The sequence below is a fragment of the Carcharodon carcharias genome, chromosome 26, assembly GCF_017639515.1.
Source record: "Carcharodon carcharias isolate sCarCar2 chromosome 26, sCarCar2.pri, whole genome shotgun sequence".
NCBI lineage: Eukaryota > Metazoa > Chordata > Chondrichthyes > Lamniformes > Lamnidae > Carcharodon > Carcharodon carcharias.
Genome location: NC_054492.1, coordinates 41,529,261 through 41,546,480, shown reverse-complemented (window position 1 = coordinate 41,546,480; position 17,220 = coordinate 41,529,261). Strand labels below are relative to the sequence as shown.

The 17,220-nt window shown below is 41.3% G+C and overlaps 1 protein-coding gene across 5 annotated transcripts in view; it reads left to right on the top strand.

Moving 5' to 3' along the window:
• The window catches only part of LOC121270042 (SHC-transforming protein 1-like), a 277,773-nt gene that overhangs the window by 85,975 nt on the left and 174,578 nt on the right, over window positions 1–17,220 (top strand). For all 5 annotated transcript variants that reach the window (XM_041175364.1, XM_041175363.1, XM_041175359.1 and 2 more), the window contains 7 exons: window positions 2,463–2,526; window positions 5,419–5,538; window positions 7,609–7,662; window positions 10,953–11,004; window positions 11,565–11,691; window positions 11,870–12,047; window positions 12,677–12,749. In XM_041175364.1, coding sequence (XP_041031298.1) covers window positions 2,463–2,526; window positions 5,419–5,538; window positions 7,609–7,662; window positions 10,953–11,004; window positions 11,565–11,691; window positions 11,870–12,047; window positions 12,677–12,749 — 668 coding nt within the window. The remainder of the gene's footprint in view (window positions 1–2,462; window positions 2,527–5,418; window positions 5,539–7,608; window positions 7,663–10,952; window positions 11,005–11,564; window positions 11,692–11,869; window positions 12,048–12,676; window positions 12,750–17,220) is intronic.

Genomic DNA, 17,220 nt, shown 5'->3' with positions numbered 1-17,220 from the left:
CCCAAGAGTAAGAATTTCCCCCACCCCACCACCATCCTTCTGTGGGGAGCAAAATCTCTGTCTCAGATCTGCCACCCCCCCCATTGCAGTCAATAAGAGACATCTGGTAACCTATACTGTGCTACTTGACCTATTTCCCAAGCAGAGCAAATAGAGTACCTTACAGTAGGGGACCATTTGGGAAACAGTAAGCATAATATAATTAGATTCATTCCAAGAACAGAAATGAGAAAAAGTCGAGGACAAGGGAACTTGACTGAAACAGAGCAAATTATAATGAAATATTTTTTAAAAAAACTCCACCTTGCCCCGATTAGTTGGAAGGAAAAATTAGAAAGATAAGTTAGCAATGAAAATATTTAAACAGTTTGGAAAAGGTACAATCAAGTACACTCCAGTAAGACACAGGAGTGCGTTGAAAGAATGGAAAGATTAAATCCTATTTCAAACAAAATAAAGAAGCATTTAATATTTACAAACATGAAAGCTAGAACAAAAATAACAAATTTCCAAAAATTGAAGCTAGGAAGGTTAAGACAAAGTATGAGAACATTTGTAAATATAGTGAATAGTGAAAAAGCTTTTTATGGACCAGTTGGTAGTAAAAGAGAATTGGGTATGTTTTTCACATGAAGAAGATGTGGTTGAGTAGTGTTCCATAAGGGTCTGTCTTGGGGCTGTTTCATTTACTAAATATATATAAATGATCTGGACTTCAAACTGAACAATACCTCAATTTACTACTAGCACTAAACTGAGAGTATGGAATGAAGAATAAAGATAAGAGTAGGCTTAAATTGAAACTTAAAACAATTAACTCCCTTCAAGTGTCCATGGAACACTTTGTATTGATTAGAACTTGTGTATAAACCTCTCCAAAGATGTTACCGGTGAATTGAGACGGTTACAATCCAGTTAGGGGGCAGTAACTTGTTCTTTTTAGAGTAGATGAAATTTAAAATCCCAGTTACTTACTAAGAGAAAATCACAAAGATTCTGCTGTTTTTGAACGAAACATAATTTTTACTATACAAGATTCAACATTGCAAACAGTCAATCCTATCTATCTTATACTCTTAACATCTGGGAATTAACATGAGATAAACATGAATTGACAGAAAAACTGTGGTTGAATACACCACAAACTGCACATCAATTGGCAGACACAACCAAGACCGATCCCACGAATTCTCTCGACAACCCACCCAGACGTCAATGATCACTGAGTCACAAAAGAATGTGTTTCTCACAAGGGATTTCAACTCCTTTTGAGGATTTAGCACCTGATTTCCCTTCAACAGCTGATCCAACTCAGGATGCCCCAATGACTGCTCACCTCCACATTACTCAATCTCTTCTCCTGAGACTGTGTCCTTCCAGGTATTGAAACTTACATCTAATGCACCTTACATCTAATCACTGCCATGATGCCAGCTCTCTGGCTGTGCTGAGCAGAACACCACTGTTCACAGGCTTTTCTTTGGCCTAACTCTCACTTCATGGAACTGACAACTACTCCCACAGGATTCCTCCTGTGCCCTAGCTTCCAACTGCACTGAGCAGATGCTTCTTCAGCTTCACTGAGCTGACATTTTTCCTGGGCTTCTGTGAACCCAGCTCCCTAGCAGCATAGAGCTACAAACTGTTCCTGGGCTTTTGCACTTCTGCTGCTGCACAGAGATGATGACAGTGCTTCAGCTGCATGGTGCTGACCCTCTTCTTCTCCTGACTAACTGTTACATGGGCTCATTCACATGCCCAAAATACTGGTCAGTTGAGCAATTTTTCCACACCATCTCCACAGGTCCCATGGTAGGATCTTCGTCCACCCTTTGAGCGTGCCCAGCCTGTTGCCCTGCTGCGCTCTGTGCCCAAACCCTGGGCATGCTGGGAAATGTAATCCTCAGCCCAAAAACACACAGAAACCCAAAAATGAAAATTGCCTCTCAAGACTTGACAGTTTCGGTGAAGATCCGAGTGTCATGTGTCCACTCCAACCAAATCTCTCCATCTCCAAGACTAGGGATAGTATTGGTTAAATAGGTCATAGGGATGGAGCTTGGTTTGGAATGAGAAATCTGTCAAAATTAATCTTAGATTGTATTGCCTTTATCATTGTAGACAAGTTGCTGCCAGGAAGCGTGAACTGGAAAATTTGTTATTCTTGATCCTCGTCCTCTCTCACTTGCAGGAGTTGTAATATACAAATAAGTTATTTGGATGTTCTTGGTTGATGTACTAGATAAAAGGGCAAGACCTACTGTGTAGGGCATTGACCTTGTGAGGAAAGGTGATGTTATTGGGATTAATAATTTGTCTGAGGTGCCATGAGTTTACTGTTTCTATCCTGAACCAACTGCTATCATTTCTGCATCTTTACAGGACTGAAAATCACGTTAATTTTATTTTGTTTGTTCTTTTGATGCCACTTGTCAATAATTGCAATAATTTCCATTCCACAGAGAAGCAATAAGCAGAGTGTGTGAGGCTGTACCAGGTGCAAAAGGTGCTACGAGGAGAAGAAAGGTAAATATAGTCTCAGCATTGATATTTTTTAGTAATGATCTTTGCAAATCAGCATTAAATGTGGCATGCGCAAGTCTAAGCCACTTTGTATATTGTGTTTGTATATCGTTCTGTTCATTCATTTGTAATTAAACAAATTATATAATATTTCACATGAATTCTAATGTAGAAAATCCATTGAGAAACAAATATAATAATCACTATAACTTGTAATTTATTCTCTCAAAATGGATATTTCCCTTTTTCTTCCAATGAATGGACCGATTGATATCAGTCACTGTCCTCTAGAAAGATTGTTCTAGTATGTAATCTTCTTCAGTCCAATGAGTAATACTGTTCCGTACCCATGGGTAATACTGCTCCATTCTAGGCCAACAAGCTGTGTTGTTCATTGGTCTATGTTAGCTTATCTGTGCCCAGGTTAGAAAGTCCAGGTTCACAGGGCTGTCCTTTGAAAACTTTGGTCCAAAACTAGTGCATCTCCCCAAGCCAAAGCTGAAGTGACCAATTGTCCTAGAACTGAACCTCGTTTCATCCTGACTAGGAAATGAGCACCAGCATCTCTTCATCTGTTGAGCGAACACATACAATCTGCTCCTTTTTTAATATTTATCTAAATCCGTTATTTAAAAAAGTCTTTGTTATAACAATTAATAAACTATATGGAGGGTCAAAGTGGAGACCAAGGCCGGAATTTTCCAGCCCTGCTGGGGTCGGGCGTAATGGTGGGCAGGGGAGGACAATATGGTAAGACCAAAAATTGGTTTCGTGCCGGTGTGAAAGCACAGCAGGAACGTCTGATGGTGCCCACCATGGCAGAACGCCAATCCTGATGGAGGCTGGCGTGAACCTGCTTTTCTTCCCACTAATGGGATGCAAAGTAAGGCCCAACCAGAATAGTCCCCCCACGCCAGATTTACCATTACGCTGGCAGGAAAACATGCCGGCCCAGAACATGTCTGGGCAAGTGTCGCGTGCAGAAGTAGGGACTTACTGTTAGGGCCTTGCTGAGATCACAGACATCCAAAGAGCAGAAGATACTGGAGCCCTAAAGCTACTGGGCCCTGAAGGAACATGTGCATCACATGCTGGGTGGATTCTCATGGATATGGCTCCACTGCATTGCAGCTCACAGAAGGTGGGAGGTTTCCGTTGATGTCTTGGGTCTTCCTTGGAACATCATGGTCTTGGCCGTGGGCTGCTATGAATGATCGACAAGAGGGTAGAGAGAAGGTCCAGCTGTGAGTGGGAGAGGAAGGTGTACTGAGGGGAGTGGGAGAGGACGGTCTAGGTTTGACTGGGAGTGTAATTGGGAGTGTGAGGTTGGGAGGCAAGATGAAGGTATTGGGAGTGGGGACAGAGGTGTTGGAGGAGGTAAGGTTGGGAGGGGAGGAGGAGGGAGTACGGGAAGGAGGGTGTAATGGGGAGAATGTGGCAAGTAGGGAGGAAGGTGTAAGGGAGGAGGAAGGTGTAAGGGAAGGGAGTGGGTGTAAGGGAGGAGCAGCAGTTGGGCACTTCTGGGTCATCTACTTAGGAATCTGAGGCTGTCCACTCCCTCCAAGCTCCCTTTGCCTGTGACCCCCCTTAACCTCATCTTCTGTCACCGCTGAGGGAGCAGCTGGCCCACAGGAGGACAGCTCTGTTGAGGTCTTCCTACAACTCTGCATGAAGTTCCCCCGCCTTCTGCTGACTCTGCACAATGAGTTGGAAGGCCGCCAGAGGCTTGTCATCTGACTCAGACCTCGCAGATGCCTCTTCCACAGCAGTCCTCAGAGTGCGGGGAGCTCATTGAACCTGCCGCCTCCTGCTGTGGACATGTGTCTGTGTGGTAACCACCAGATTGTGATCCTGAGTCTGCTCTGGATCTAGGTCCCACTAAAGTGTGTGTCTCTGTGCTGATACAGGGTGTGGGTAAGCACTGTGACGGGTCTTCCAGGCTGCTTATTTCCAGCTCTTCAATGGAGGAGGTGTCCTCTTGGCTGGAGGGGAGGACCTGGATGGAGCTGAGGGACTGAATGACTTGCTGAGTGTGTCGGCTGCTTAGCAGAGCTCCCTGTGAACTAAAGTAGAGATCATTAGTGCATGTCAACAGAGTCAAAAGCAGGAGAGAGAACACTCACATTTGCATTGAGAGAGGGATGATGAGGTGCAGGATCCTGACATGGGTGTTCACTGCTGACCTCGCCATCACTGTTGGCATGGTCCATGTCCTCCCCAGTCACAACATGGCATGCTCCTCAAAGTGAATGAGGGGCCTAATGTGGGTCACTCCACCCCCCCGGTCTGGGACCTCGCCCTTCTGTTGTGACCCAGCTTCTGCTGCATGAAAACAGATGGAGAGAGTGTGAGCAAGGCACATGGCACTACGTGGAATGTTAGTGTGGTGAGTGGAGCCATGGACAGGATGAGGATGTGAGCTCCAGAGGATATGAGCCTGATGGAGATGTGAGGGTGTGTGTGAGAGTTAGTGGTGTCCCTTGAGGTGAGAGATCCCTGTGGGTGTGTGATGGGTTTGAGAGTGTGTGAGTTGAGGGTGATGAGATAGTTGACTTACCCTGGCAGAATGGATGAGAGCATTCACGCTCTTCCTGCACTGGCTGGCTGACCTCCTCTGTGCTCCGGTGGTGATGACTGTGGCTGTCAGCCTCCCAGGCTGGATTGGTGATTCTGGAGGACCTCCTGAAGGAGGAAGCTCCTAATTTTCCCTCCCACCCTCTGAGGAAATGCCTGGCTTCACTCAGCATCTCCCTTTGGTGACCTAGCCAAGATCCAAAACAAAAGATCATTTTAGCACAGCAACCATTTTGACACAGCCTGCCTTTCTGCCTTTACTTAAAGTTAAGACATTAATATTTAGGAGATAAGTTACTCTGGCCATGTTTGTACTTGCAGCCTCCCAGTAAAGGGCTGTCTACTATCTTGGGGAAGAGTAACCTCCAGTTTGCAGGAATGAACATCATAATGAGCATCTCTACAAGCAACCTCAACTTGATGATCCCACATTCCAAGCAGGTAAGAGTTTCTCATGAACTGAGATTGCCTCAATATTTCGAGGGTAATTTTAACACTTGGCGATGATGTCAACTGCATGGTACTGGTTATGTGATTTCAGTGGGTAGTCTGCCCTGTCCCAAATCTCAGGGGCCATTTGTGTAAAATTGGTGACAGCCCATGCCATTTATGATGCTACTGGGGGTTGACTGCATCACAGAGGCACTGGAGTGGCAGAGCCACACCATAATACTCTTGTCAGAGAGTGACAGCCAATCTGGCACATTTTCCCCAAGAAGGAATTTTGTCCTGATCTTTTCCATTGATGACATACAATCTTCCTGGTGGCAATTTGTCTGAAACAGATTCTGCATCAAATTCTTCTTCCCTGGTTTAGATTGCTCCACTTCAATACTTAAAATAGTCAGAATTCTGAGTATATTAAATTTGCTGCATGGTAACTTAAAACCTCTTTCTCAAGCATGCCATTATTTCTGTTTTCACTTATTGGCCTATTTAATTATGGTGTTTACATGCCAAGCTAATTGGCACCAAATTGAAGATATTGTTTTCAGTTCTACTATTTTGTATTGATTGACTCATAGCAAAGAAAAAGGATACAAAACAGTTGGACAATCATTTCTCATTTTTTGTTACACCCACTTGGCAAAAAAAAAAGCAAAATATATCAGGCATTGTGACTTAATTAGCTGGCAATTGGATAGCTTCTATCACTGGCATGTGATAATGTCCATTCTATTGTGTAGTTGGAAATGAACCCAACCTTTCAAACAACACTACAAAATAAACTTATTTTTCTTTGTAACAAACCCCTTTCTCCCGCTGTCTTTTAAATCAAAACGCCAAGCCTTTGACATGTATCGAGGCCCGTCCCAGAAATGAACTTTTGCCTTGAAGGTGTGGAGATTAGCCTGGGTTCACGGGCTCTGAGTACACTGCAATGTCACAGAATGGGATAAGTCAGTCCTTTTTTAAATGCACTGCAAACTGGAGGAGAAGGATATGAGCAACATTAGGACTGTAACTGTGACCAAAATATAATGTTTAAAGTACAGAATGAACACCTTATTCACCCATCAAAGAATATAAAGGGCCTGAAGCAAGCTTTGGTTACCTTGGTTGGTTATGATGTATGAGGTGACTGTTATGCAAGACAAAGCAGATGAGTCATCCTTCATTTTGTAATTCATTATTGTGCCAGCATTTACATTGGCTGTACATGTCAGGCGGAATGTAAAATGCCTCAAAGAAAATGCAAAAGAAAAGAGTATTAGATAAAAGATGTCTATAAATCAAATCAGTGGTGGGTTTGATGACCTACAAGCTGCCTAACTTTTGATATCAAATGTTCATCTTGGTAAAGCACTGAAAAAACAGTGAAAGAGGTGAAGAATATGCTAATATCTGAAGTGCTGAAAGGACAAAGAAAAAGGAAGGGAAACTGGGGACATTTGGAGAAAAAAAGGGAAAATAAACTGCAAATGCAAGAGGTCTGAAATTAAAACAGGAAATGCTTGAAGCACACAGCCTCAAGAGGAGAAACAAATAAACAAGACAATGCCTCAGTCACTGACTGAATCTCCGGACCCTGATGTGATCTAATGAAGGGCAATACCTGAAATGTTAACATTCTTACACACAAGTAAAATAAAAACTCAGGTCTCAGAGCTGCAAAGTGCCCAGGAGAAAGACTAGGCTCGATTTTAATTCACTCAAACCCCATTCACTTAAGAGTTAAAATTGGGCCCGTTGTTCCTGAATCGTTCCTGGGTTTCAACTTTGCTACCCTATTTGTTCCTCCAAAAGCTTGGTAATGCAAAAACTTCTGGTACTCCATTTACTCTCTCCCTATGTTTCCCTTCAATTTTTCTAATTCCCCGTCATTGGTAGCTCTTCCTCTCTGCTGAAGGAACCATGTTTGCTGATACTGACAAAGTGCTAGCCTAAAAAAAAAAATCAAAATTCTTATTTCTAATTCATTCTAGCTTTAAGGTTTAGGGGTCATTTTAAATTGGAAAACTAAATCTCAGAAATCCAGTTTTAGATTAGTAAGTGCTTTTTGTTTTACAGATCATTGCCAACCACCACATGCAGTCAATCTCATTTGCCTCTGGAGGAGATCCAGTGAGTACATCATCTCATATCAGATTATAATGGATCATTACATTTGCAGAAGGAGATGTGTGTCTTGAACTGGGTGTTGTTTGTAGTGGAATATTGTGATTAACTAACGCAAATATATGATGTACGAATTAATTGGAACTAGACTTGCTCTCTTCCTACCCTGCCATTTGATGGGGTGAGCAGACAGCAGTTGTATGTTGCTCCCTTCCCCTGTCACCCCCATCTATCTGCCTGGTGCATCTCCTAGACTGCATGGTACAGTAACCATCATGAGAGGGTCACTGTCAAACCTATCCCTGCAACCAAACTAGAGCCAGATATAATCTATCAAGTTAGAGAATCAACTTTCTATTTTTTTTAAAACATTGACCCCCACCCCCCCCCCACCCCCACCCCCCCTCCTCCCCATGATGAATTAGGTTACATGAAAATGTTCAGAAAATTATATCTTTAAAAAAATCAAACTGTTAGTCAGTGGTGTTTACATATAAACATAGTTGGCAGTACAGCTAAGTTTGCAGAATAACAAAATTGTTTCTGATATTTGGAAATGGGCAAAAGAAGCACAGGAATCTGGATTCTGGGTGGTGGTTCAGATTTCTATCATTAGCTCCATAGAACAACTACTAATAAATACCTATTGAGTAAAATGGCAGAATTGTTACTGATTGCACATTTTTCACAAAAACACATCTATTGATCCATGTATCTGCAATCAAATTTATTTTATACAAGAAACTATCCGTCAGAATTGTACTATAAAATATAAATGAGACATGTTTCCAAAAAAATTATCCCTCTGTTATATCGTTTCAATATGATTTAGGAACTATATGTTCATTCGAATGTATCCAAAGTGCCATGTCACTCACCACTGTACTCTGTGTATTGAACTAACAATGTATCAGTACTTGGAAAATGAGATGATCTGAGAAATACATTCAATGAACTCCAGCAATTGAATCTAAAAGGGTGATTATTTTGAACTTCTGGGAACCTCAAGATGTAACACCTTCCCTTCAGTGTTTTAGGACTTTGTAAGCAGGGCAGGGGACTTTATTATACTCAACTATAAATGGATGGCTTTTATTGCCCATCCCTAATTGCCCTTATGTAAGTGATGGTGAGCCACTGCTTTGAACTGCTGCAGTCTATATGGTGTGGGTACACCCACAGTACTGTTATGGAGGGAGTTCCAGGATCTTGACTCAGTGATGATGAAGGAATGGCGAATATAGTTATAAGTTAGGATGGTGGATGACTTGGAGGGGAACTTGCAGGTGATGATGTTTAGGCTGCATTTGCTGTATTAAAAATATAAAATTAATCACACACAGTGCTCCGATATTTCAATCTGTCAGCAATTTCACCAATGAGCATACCTCTGCTAATCAAACTGCTAAGGTACCTTCTACCATCCTGGCTACAACAACAGCTTGTACTTTATATATCATGCCTCCAACATATTAAAACATCCCAATGCACTTCACAGGAGTGTCATTGGACAAATGTATTAAATTGTAGGTTGCTTAACATATGCAGAGACTGTTGCTGTCCATTGAAATGTATATTGGTGAGATTTGGCCATAGCCTATTTGGAGATTAATTTTTTTTCAAGTATATACTGGCAAGATGGTCTCTAGCCTTCTGTTGAAAACAAGACAAAAGCGCAGAGGAGAGTTGGGTGCTTAGCTTGGACACCTGAACTTACCCCTTGATGAGGAGGTCACTGGAGATTATGTCTGCTAGGTCCTAGTTTGGTCTGGATGCAGGACAAAAAGCTAGCTAGATAGGTAAACCTTTCCTACATCTTGTAAAAATACAACACAATAGGTCATCTAAGCAACAACAATAATGATACCCATCAAGATTATCCCATTCACCCAATAAATATAAAGTAAGAATTTGGATAGCAAGATAATTTTTAAATAATCTCCGGGGTAGATGTATGAAATGGGAATGAATTTGATGAGATAAGAATGACCCAAAGTGGATTTCTGTTCCCAAAGCTGTAGGAATAGTAATCACTACAGTTAGACTAATGCAGATATTTTGATTGGCAAATAAAATATTTTATTAAAGCAATTCAAGCTCTCTTTAGCGAACATTTGTTATAATATTTTTACTTCAAGTTACTGAATTGACACAAAAAAGAGAAAGGAAATGAGAAAAAAATCCACTTATACTGATTAGAGCTGCAAACATTAAACATAATCAAGGAAGTGCCAGAACCACATTGCTGATTTACTGAGGCATCCTGAGGTCTGAACAAGCACTTCCTGTCCCCAAGTGCCACTTCTTTCATGATTCATTGCTGATCTATCAGTGACTATTTTTGCTTGCACTGCAGACATGGATATTTATTTCCTGTCAATTGATTAATATTACTTTACTTGTTCATCATTGTTCTTAATTGCAAATGATTGGCATTAATTTTGGAAGCTTTCAGAAGCTGTGGCTTTGTGATTATCTGATGGATGCTTCTGAAATTTGTTGAATATTTGTTTGGCAGTAGAGTCTTACTTATTAATTTTATTACCTTACTTTATATTGGTGGGACCTATAGCTGCAAAGATAAAAGCATACAAATTGCAGTCATTTATTTATCAGCATACAGGAATCCTTGATTTTTTTAAAGTTTTTTTTTAAACAAAAAAGTTTGCAGTGATCATTCTGTTCTGGATTTACTCTTTTTAAAAAAAAGGATAAAAATGGAAAATGCTAGAAATACATAACAGGTCAGTCAACATCTGAAAGAGAATTGGGCGAATGTTTTAGGTAAGATACTTCATCAGAATTGACAGTTAGTAGAACCCCTTTATATGCTGTTCTGTTCTGTCAGCAATGTTCCCCCTACTTTTACTTTTTGTGCAGCCTGTTTCTTGCACTGTGCGGTTCATTGCAGATTGTTGCACGGCCATTTACCCACACAATTTAGTGAAACATTGCCTGCCAGACCATGCCAAGTCTGTTGGAGACTCCTGTGTGAAACATAGTGAGCTTTCTCTTTCAGGCATTGGCAGGCCTGCTGTATATTTCCAATACATGTGTTTTTATTTCAGATTTTGAGCAGATGTGGTCTTTCTCTTTAATCTGTAAGGGGTTTGTGTTACTTTGTATATAGAGCCCTCTCTGTTTCCTCTGTGCCCAAACACCGTACTCCATTACTAGTGTGGAAGTGCATTCAGCTTCCGTATTTTACTATTACATTTTGGATGTATTATTACAATGATGCTGAACTCATTTTTGGCACAAGTTACAAGTGTTAACTGTAAATCTCTCTATTTTAGGACACAACTGATTATGTTGCTTATGTTGCCAAAGACCCAGTAAATCAAAGAGGTATGTAACAGCTCTTGGGATTGTTAGCAAATTCTTCTGCACATTGCATTCTAACAAATCTAATGATGCTCATTATGGCAATTACATTGTATTAATATCCTTGAAGTATAGGCTGTCTAATTCTGCAATTTTTCAAACATGATGCGTTTTACTTTTTTTTTCCAGGGCTTATGGAAAATAAAATACATCACTAGAATAATTAGAAAGGCACACTATAAATTGAGTGCTACAACTGTATGCAGTCATGAGCTACCCACAACATTGATCATTGTGAATATGTATAACTCTAATTTATTGTTGAACTATTTCATAAAATGCTCAATTATCTTTTATACTAAATACAGAAGTTAATAGTGAGCTAAATATGAATATTCTATTCCTGTATTTCATTAATAGTGTTAATGCTATTTAGCAATAATTAAACTTGAATACAAAATACAATCATTTCACATTGAGTCTATAGCTCATTTTAAAAAAAGTGTAGAATTCACATGACTTTCTACTGTTTAAGTACAATCATTTAACAAGTAAAACCCAACCTTTTCTGCATTCTTTTCCAGCCTGCCATATTCTGGAGTGCTCTGATGATTTGGCCCAAGATGTTATAAATACCATAGGAAAAGCATTTGAACTTCGCTTTAAACAATACTTGAAGAGCTCACCTGTAGTTATTACACCTAATGAAAGGTCAGTGCAGTTTAAAGTCCCACTTAATGCATATATTCAGGTGTTGCAATTTTTGTTTAAGAATTTTGAAAACATTAATAAGCGTAACAAACTAATAATTTGCAAAAATTGGCCACTGACAATTCAGAAACAAGAAGATATGATGAAGTAATTTGCAAATGCTATAATGTGTTTGCAGAAGACCAGGCCTTGCAATATGGAATGTGGAAAGTGAAGAAGATCAGAATCATGGATACTATAACGAAATCCCAAATAAACCAGCACCTCCCGGAAGCCCACAGAGTGCAAAACTAAAAGAGGACTCTGCAGCCTACAATAATAATAGTCAATTAAAAAAGGATGGAGACATTTCACAGGTTAGAGATGGTTTTTGCTAAGGCTAGGTAAGTTTGCTAAAGAGCAACTTTACCAGCATGGTGATTTCATTGACCATTTATTGATTTAGTATTGTCTGAAGCTGGTATTAGTCATGTGCAAAATGCAGCTACCAAGATCAGGGTTATAGTCCCAGGTTTGCCTCCCAGCAGGACAGAACTTCCATCTCCCACCCACCCACCAGCACCACTGGAATCCTGATCCAGTTTCCTGCATTGGCAGAGTCTTATGTATAGGGAGGATCACTGCCATCAAGAAGGGTCCACTCAGCAAAAGAGGGTAATTCTGTCAATGATGCAGCAAAAAGGTTGAAGGTGCCTCACTGAAGGCATCAACCAAGACATGGACCTTCAGCAGGCAAATGCTTGGAGCAGAGCTGAGGATGAGGAGGCAATGGCAAGTCCCATCTTTCAAAAATCTTTGGAAGTCCATCTCCCTGACTGTGGATTTGGTCCTTTTCTTCTTGTGTTATTTTGATTTGCCTGCTTCACCTTTCATGAGATGCAGTTCTCTTGAGGGACACTGTGTCGGACTGAAGTATTGTTACGTATAAGATCCTTGTATTGAAACAGTTTGCTGTTCCCTTGATGTTGAATGCATTGTTTTACAGGCTGCTAGCCCATCACCTATCACCATTTATGAAAACTATTCAGATCCACACAAACAAACCTTCATTATGGCAGGTATGTCATGTACCTCACAGTTTAAGATTATAAAATTTGATTAACGTTGCTTTCAGAGGCGGAATCTTGTGGAGGTGATGGGATCTCGGTCGCTGGCTCTCTTTTCGAGCAGGCCCTTTGCATCTTGCGCCAATCAGGTGCTTAAAAGGCCAGCTGTTGGCTTACCCTAGAATTATGGACCACAGGGGTGGAAGTCCGACCTGCTGAGAGCTGCTGGCCAATCAGCGGCCAGCATCTCTTTCGTACTCAGCAGTGCCACCGTGAAGGCAATGGCTGCTGCCGACAGTACACCCACCCAAGGCCTCAGATTGAGGAGGGACTTAGACACAGGTTAGAGATGGTGGGAGGGGTGTCAGCAGGAAGTAGCTCTCAGCAGTGTTCCCCATTCCCAATGCCAGGTCCCTCAATCAGGCACCACAGCAGCTGGTGGAATTTAAATTCAATTAATAAATCTGGAATTGAAAGCTAGTCTCTGTAATGATGAGCAAAACAACCATCATCAATTGTCATAAAAACCCATCTGGTTTACTAATGTCCTTCGGGGAAGTGTCCTTACCTGGTCTGTCTACGTGTGATTCCAGACCCGCAGCAATGTGGTTGACCAAGCCACTCAATTCAAGGGCATAAGATGTAGGGGCAGAAATAGGCCTTTTGGACGATCGAGTCTGCACCACCATTCAATGAGATCATGGCTGATTTGATAATCCTCAACTTCACTTTCCTGCCTTTCCCCGTAACCTTTGATTCCCTTACTGATTAAAAATCTGTCTATCTCAGCCTTGATTATACTTAACGACCCAGCTTCTACAGCCCTCTGCGGTAAAGAATTCCACAGATTGACTACCCTCTGAGAAAAGAAATTCCTCCTCATCTCTGTCTTAAATGGGTGTCCCCTTACTCTGAGATTATCCCCTCTGGTCCTAGACTCTCCCACAAGGGGAAACAACCTCTCAGCATCTACCCTGTCAAGCCCCCTAAGAATCTTATATATTTCAAAAGGTCACCTCTCATTGTTCTAAACTCCAACAAGTACAAGCCCAACCTACTCAACCTCTCCTCATAAGAAAATCCCTCCATTCCCAGGATCAACTAAGTGAACCTTCTCTGGACTGCCTCCAATAATCTCCCCTTAGATAAGGGGACCAAAACTGTTCGCAGTATTCTAGGTGTGGTCTAACTAGTGCCTTGTATAGTTTAGCAAGACTTCCCTATTTTTATACTCCATTCCCTTTGAAATAAAGGCCAACATTCCACTTGCCTTACCTATTACCTGCTGGACTTGTATGCTAGCTTTTTGGGATTCATGCATCAGGACCCCTAAATCCCTCTGTGCTGCAGCTTTCTTCAGTCTTTCTCATTAAAATAATATTCAGCTCCTCTATTCTTCCTGCCAAAGTGTGTAACCTTGCACGTTCCCACATTATATTCCATCTGCCACGTTTTTGCCCACCACTTAACCTGTCTATATCCCTCTGTAGATTCTGTGTGTGATCCTAACCACTTGCCTTCCCACCTATTTTTGAGTCATCCGCAAACTTGGCGATAGTACATTCACTTCCCTCATCCAAGTCAGTAATATATATTGTAAATAATTGTGGCCCCAGCACTGATCCCTGTGGCACTCCACTAGTTACAGGTTGCCATCCTGGAAATGATCCCTGTATCCCAACTCTCTGGGGAGAATTTTCTGAATGTCGGGCAGGTTGATTGGGAGCAGGCGCTGAACCGATCACTGCCTGCATTCGGCTCTGCACCGCCATTTTACGTGGGCGGGCCAATTAAGGCCTGCCCAGCATGACGCCTGGCTGGTAGTGCTCAGTGCTACCTGTGTAGGTGGGGGGAGGAGGGAGAGTCGGGGCCTGCACTCTTTCACACATGCGTGCAAAGGTGCGCAGAAATCTCCGAGGCATGGACCTGCCTCGGGGAGATTATGTGCATAATAAAAGGTCAAAAATAATCAAGTTAAAAATTATTTATTCATGTCCCGTTGTGACAGTGTCACATGAGCTGGGTTATGTTTATGACCTGAGCAAAAATTATTTATTTACGTAATAAAACCTTCAGGAAACTACATCCTGCCCATGGATGAGGATTCCTGACAAGTGCCAAGGCTGCTTGGGCTCTTAGCCTGCCCGCCAACCTTAAAGTTGGATGGGCAACGTTGACAATTACTTTAATTGTTTTTTTAATGGCCTTAATAGGCCTTTGACAGTTTGGTGGGTGCGCAGCTGCCTCCAGCGCACGCACGCCCGCCGAATGTAATATCTAAATGACACACGCTGATGTCAGGACGCATGCCCAATGTTGCTGCACATTATTTTACCTGTCGGTGTGCTGGTCCTACCCCTGTACACCGACCTCAAAATTCTGGCCTCCGTCTTCTATTAGTTAGCCAGTCCTCTACCCATGCTAATATACTGTTCCCAACACCATGGGCTCTTATCTTATTAATTAGCCTTAAGATACCTTATCAAAAGCCTTTTGGAAATCCAAATATATTACATCTGCTGGTTTCCCCTTTATCTATCCTGCTTGTTACCATCTCAAAGAATTCTAATAAATTTGTCAGGCATGATTTCCCCTTCATGAAGCCATGCTGACTCTGCTTGATTAGATTATGTATTTCTAAATGCTCTGCTATTACATCCTTTATAATAGACTCCAACATTTTCCCAATTACAGATATTAAGCTAACTGGCCTATTGTTACCTGTTCTTTTGTCTCCCTCCCTTTTTTGAATAAGGGTGTTACATTGGCCGTTCTCCAATTCTCTGGGACTTATCCAGAATCTAGATTCTTGGAAGATTACTACCAGTGCATCCACTATCTCTGCAGCTATTTCCTTTAATATCCTAGGATGCAACCCTCAGAGCTGGGTGACTTATTGGCCTTTAGCCCCATTAGTTTCCCAAGTACTTTTTCTCTAGCAATAGTTATTATATTTATTTCCCCCCCCAACTTTTGCCCCATGATTATTTAGTATTTTTGATATGCTATTAGTGTCTTCTACCATGAAGACTGATGCAAAGTATTTATTCAACTCCTCTGCCATTTCCTGCTTCCCCATTATTTCCCCAGCCTCATTCTTGAAAGGGCCTACATTGACTTTGGCCTCTCTCTTTTTTATATATTTAAAGAAGCTCTTACTGCCCATTTTTATATTACTTGCTAGTTTACCCTCAAAGTTTATTTTCTCCCTCTTTATTTTTCTTTGGGTCATCTTCTATTGGTTTTTAAAAGTTTCCCAATCCTCTGGTTTATCACTAATCTTTGTCACATTGTATGTGTTTTCTTGAATGGTTTATCCCCTTCCTACAATCCTTCTTTCTCACTGGGATATATCTTTGTTGTGAGTCATAAAGTATTTTCTTAAATATCTGCCATTGTTCATCCACTGTCTTTTCTGCTAAACTCCTTTCCCAGTCCACTCCAGTCAACTCTGCCCTCATTCCTTTGTCATTACCCCTATTTAAGTTTAGCACAGTTGTTTCTGAACTAAGTTTCTCACTCTCAAACTGAATGCTAAATTCTACCGTGTTACGGTCATTGTTTCCTAGGGGATCTTTTACTCTGCGATAATTTATTGAACCTGCCTCATTACACATTACCAGATCCAAAATAGCTTGATCCCTGGTTGGATTCACAGCATATTGTTCTAGGAAACTGTCCCGAAAACACTCTGAATTCATGCTCATGGCTACCTCTGCCAGTTTGATTTTCCCAATCTACTTGGAGATTAAATTCCCATGATTAATATACTGCCTTTTTCACATGCCCTCGTTATTTCTTGATTTATTCTCTGAGCGATAGCATAGCTATTGTTCGGGGGCCTATAGACTACTCCCACTAGTGTCTTCTTCCCCTTGTTATTTCTTACCTCCACCCGTATGGATTCTACATCTTCTGATCCAAGATCATTTCTTGCTATCGTGCTTACTCCATCTCATTCTAACAAAGCTACCCCACCACCCTTTCCTTCCTGCATGTCCTTTCGAAAAGTCACATCCCCAAATATTTAGTTCCCAATTTTGATCTCTTTGTAACCATGTCTCCGTAATGGCTATAAGATCATACCCATTAATCTCTATTTCTGTCGTTAATTCATTTATTTCATTCCAAATACTATGTACATTTAAGTAAAGAGCCATTAATTTAGCTTTTTTACCATTTTCCCCACTTTGACCCTATTTGCTGTTTTTTTTTAATGTTTGTACACTCTGTCCTTTCCTGTCACACTCTGGGTATCATTACCTAAGTGACTGCCCTGCAACGCCACCATATGCCTTTGCTTTGTAAGCCTACTTATCCCCTCTCCAGAACCCTATCCCCTCTATTTAGCTTAAAGCCCTCTCTACAGCCCTAATTATTTGAATCACCAGGACACAGGTCCAGGCATGATTCAAGTGAAGCCCATCCCACCGGAACAGCTCCCTTCTACCCCAGTACTGATGCTAGTGCCCCATGAACTGAA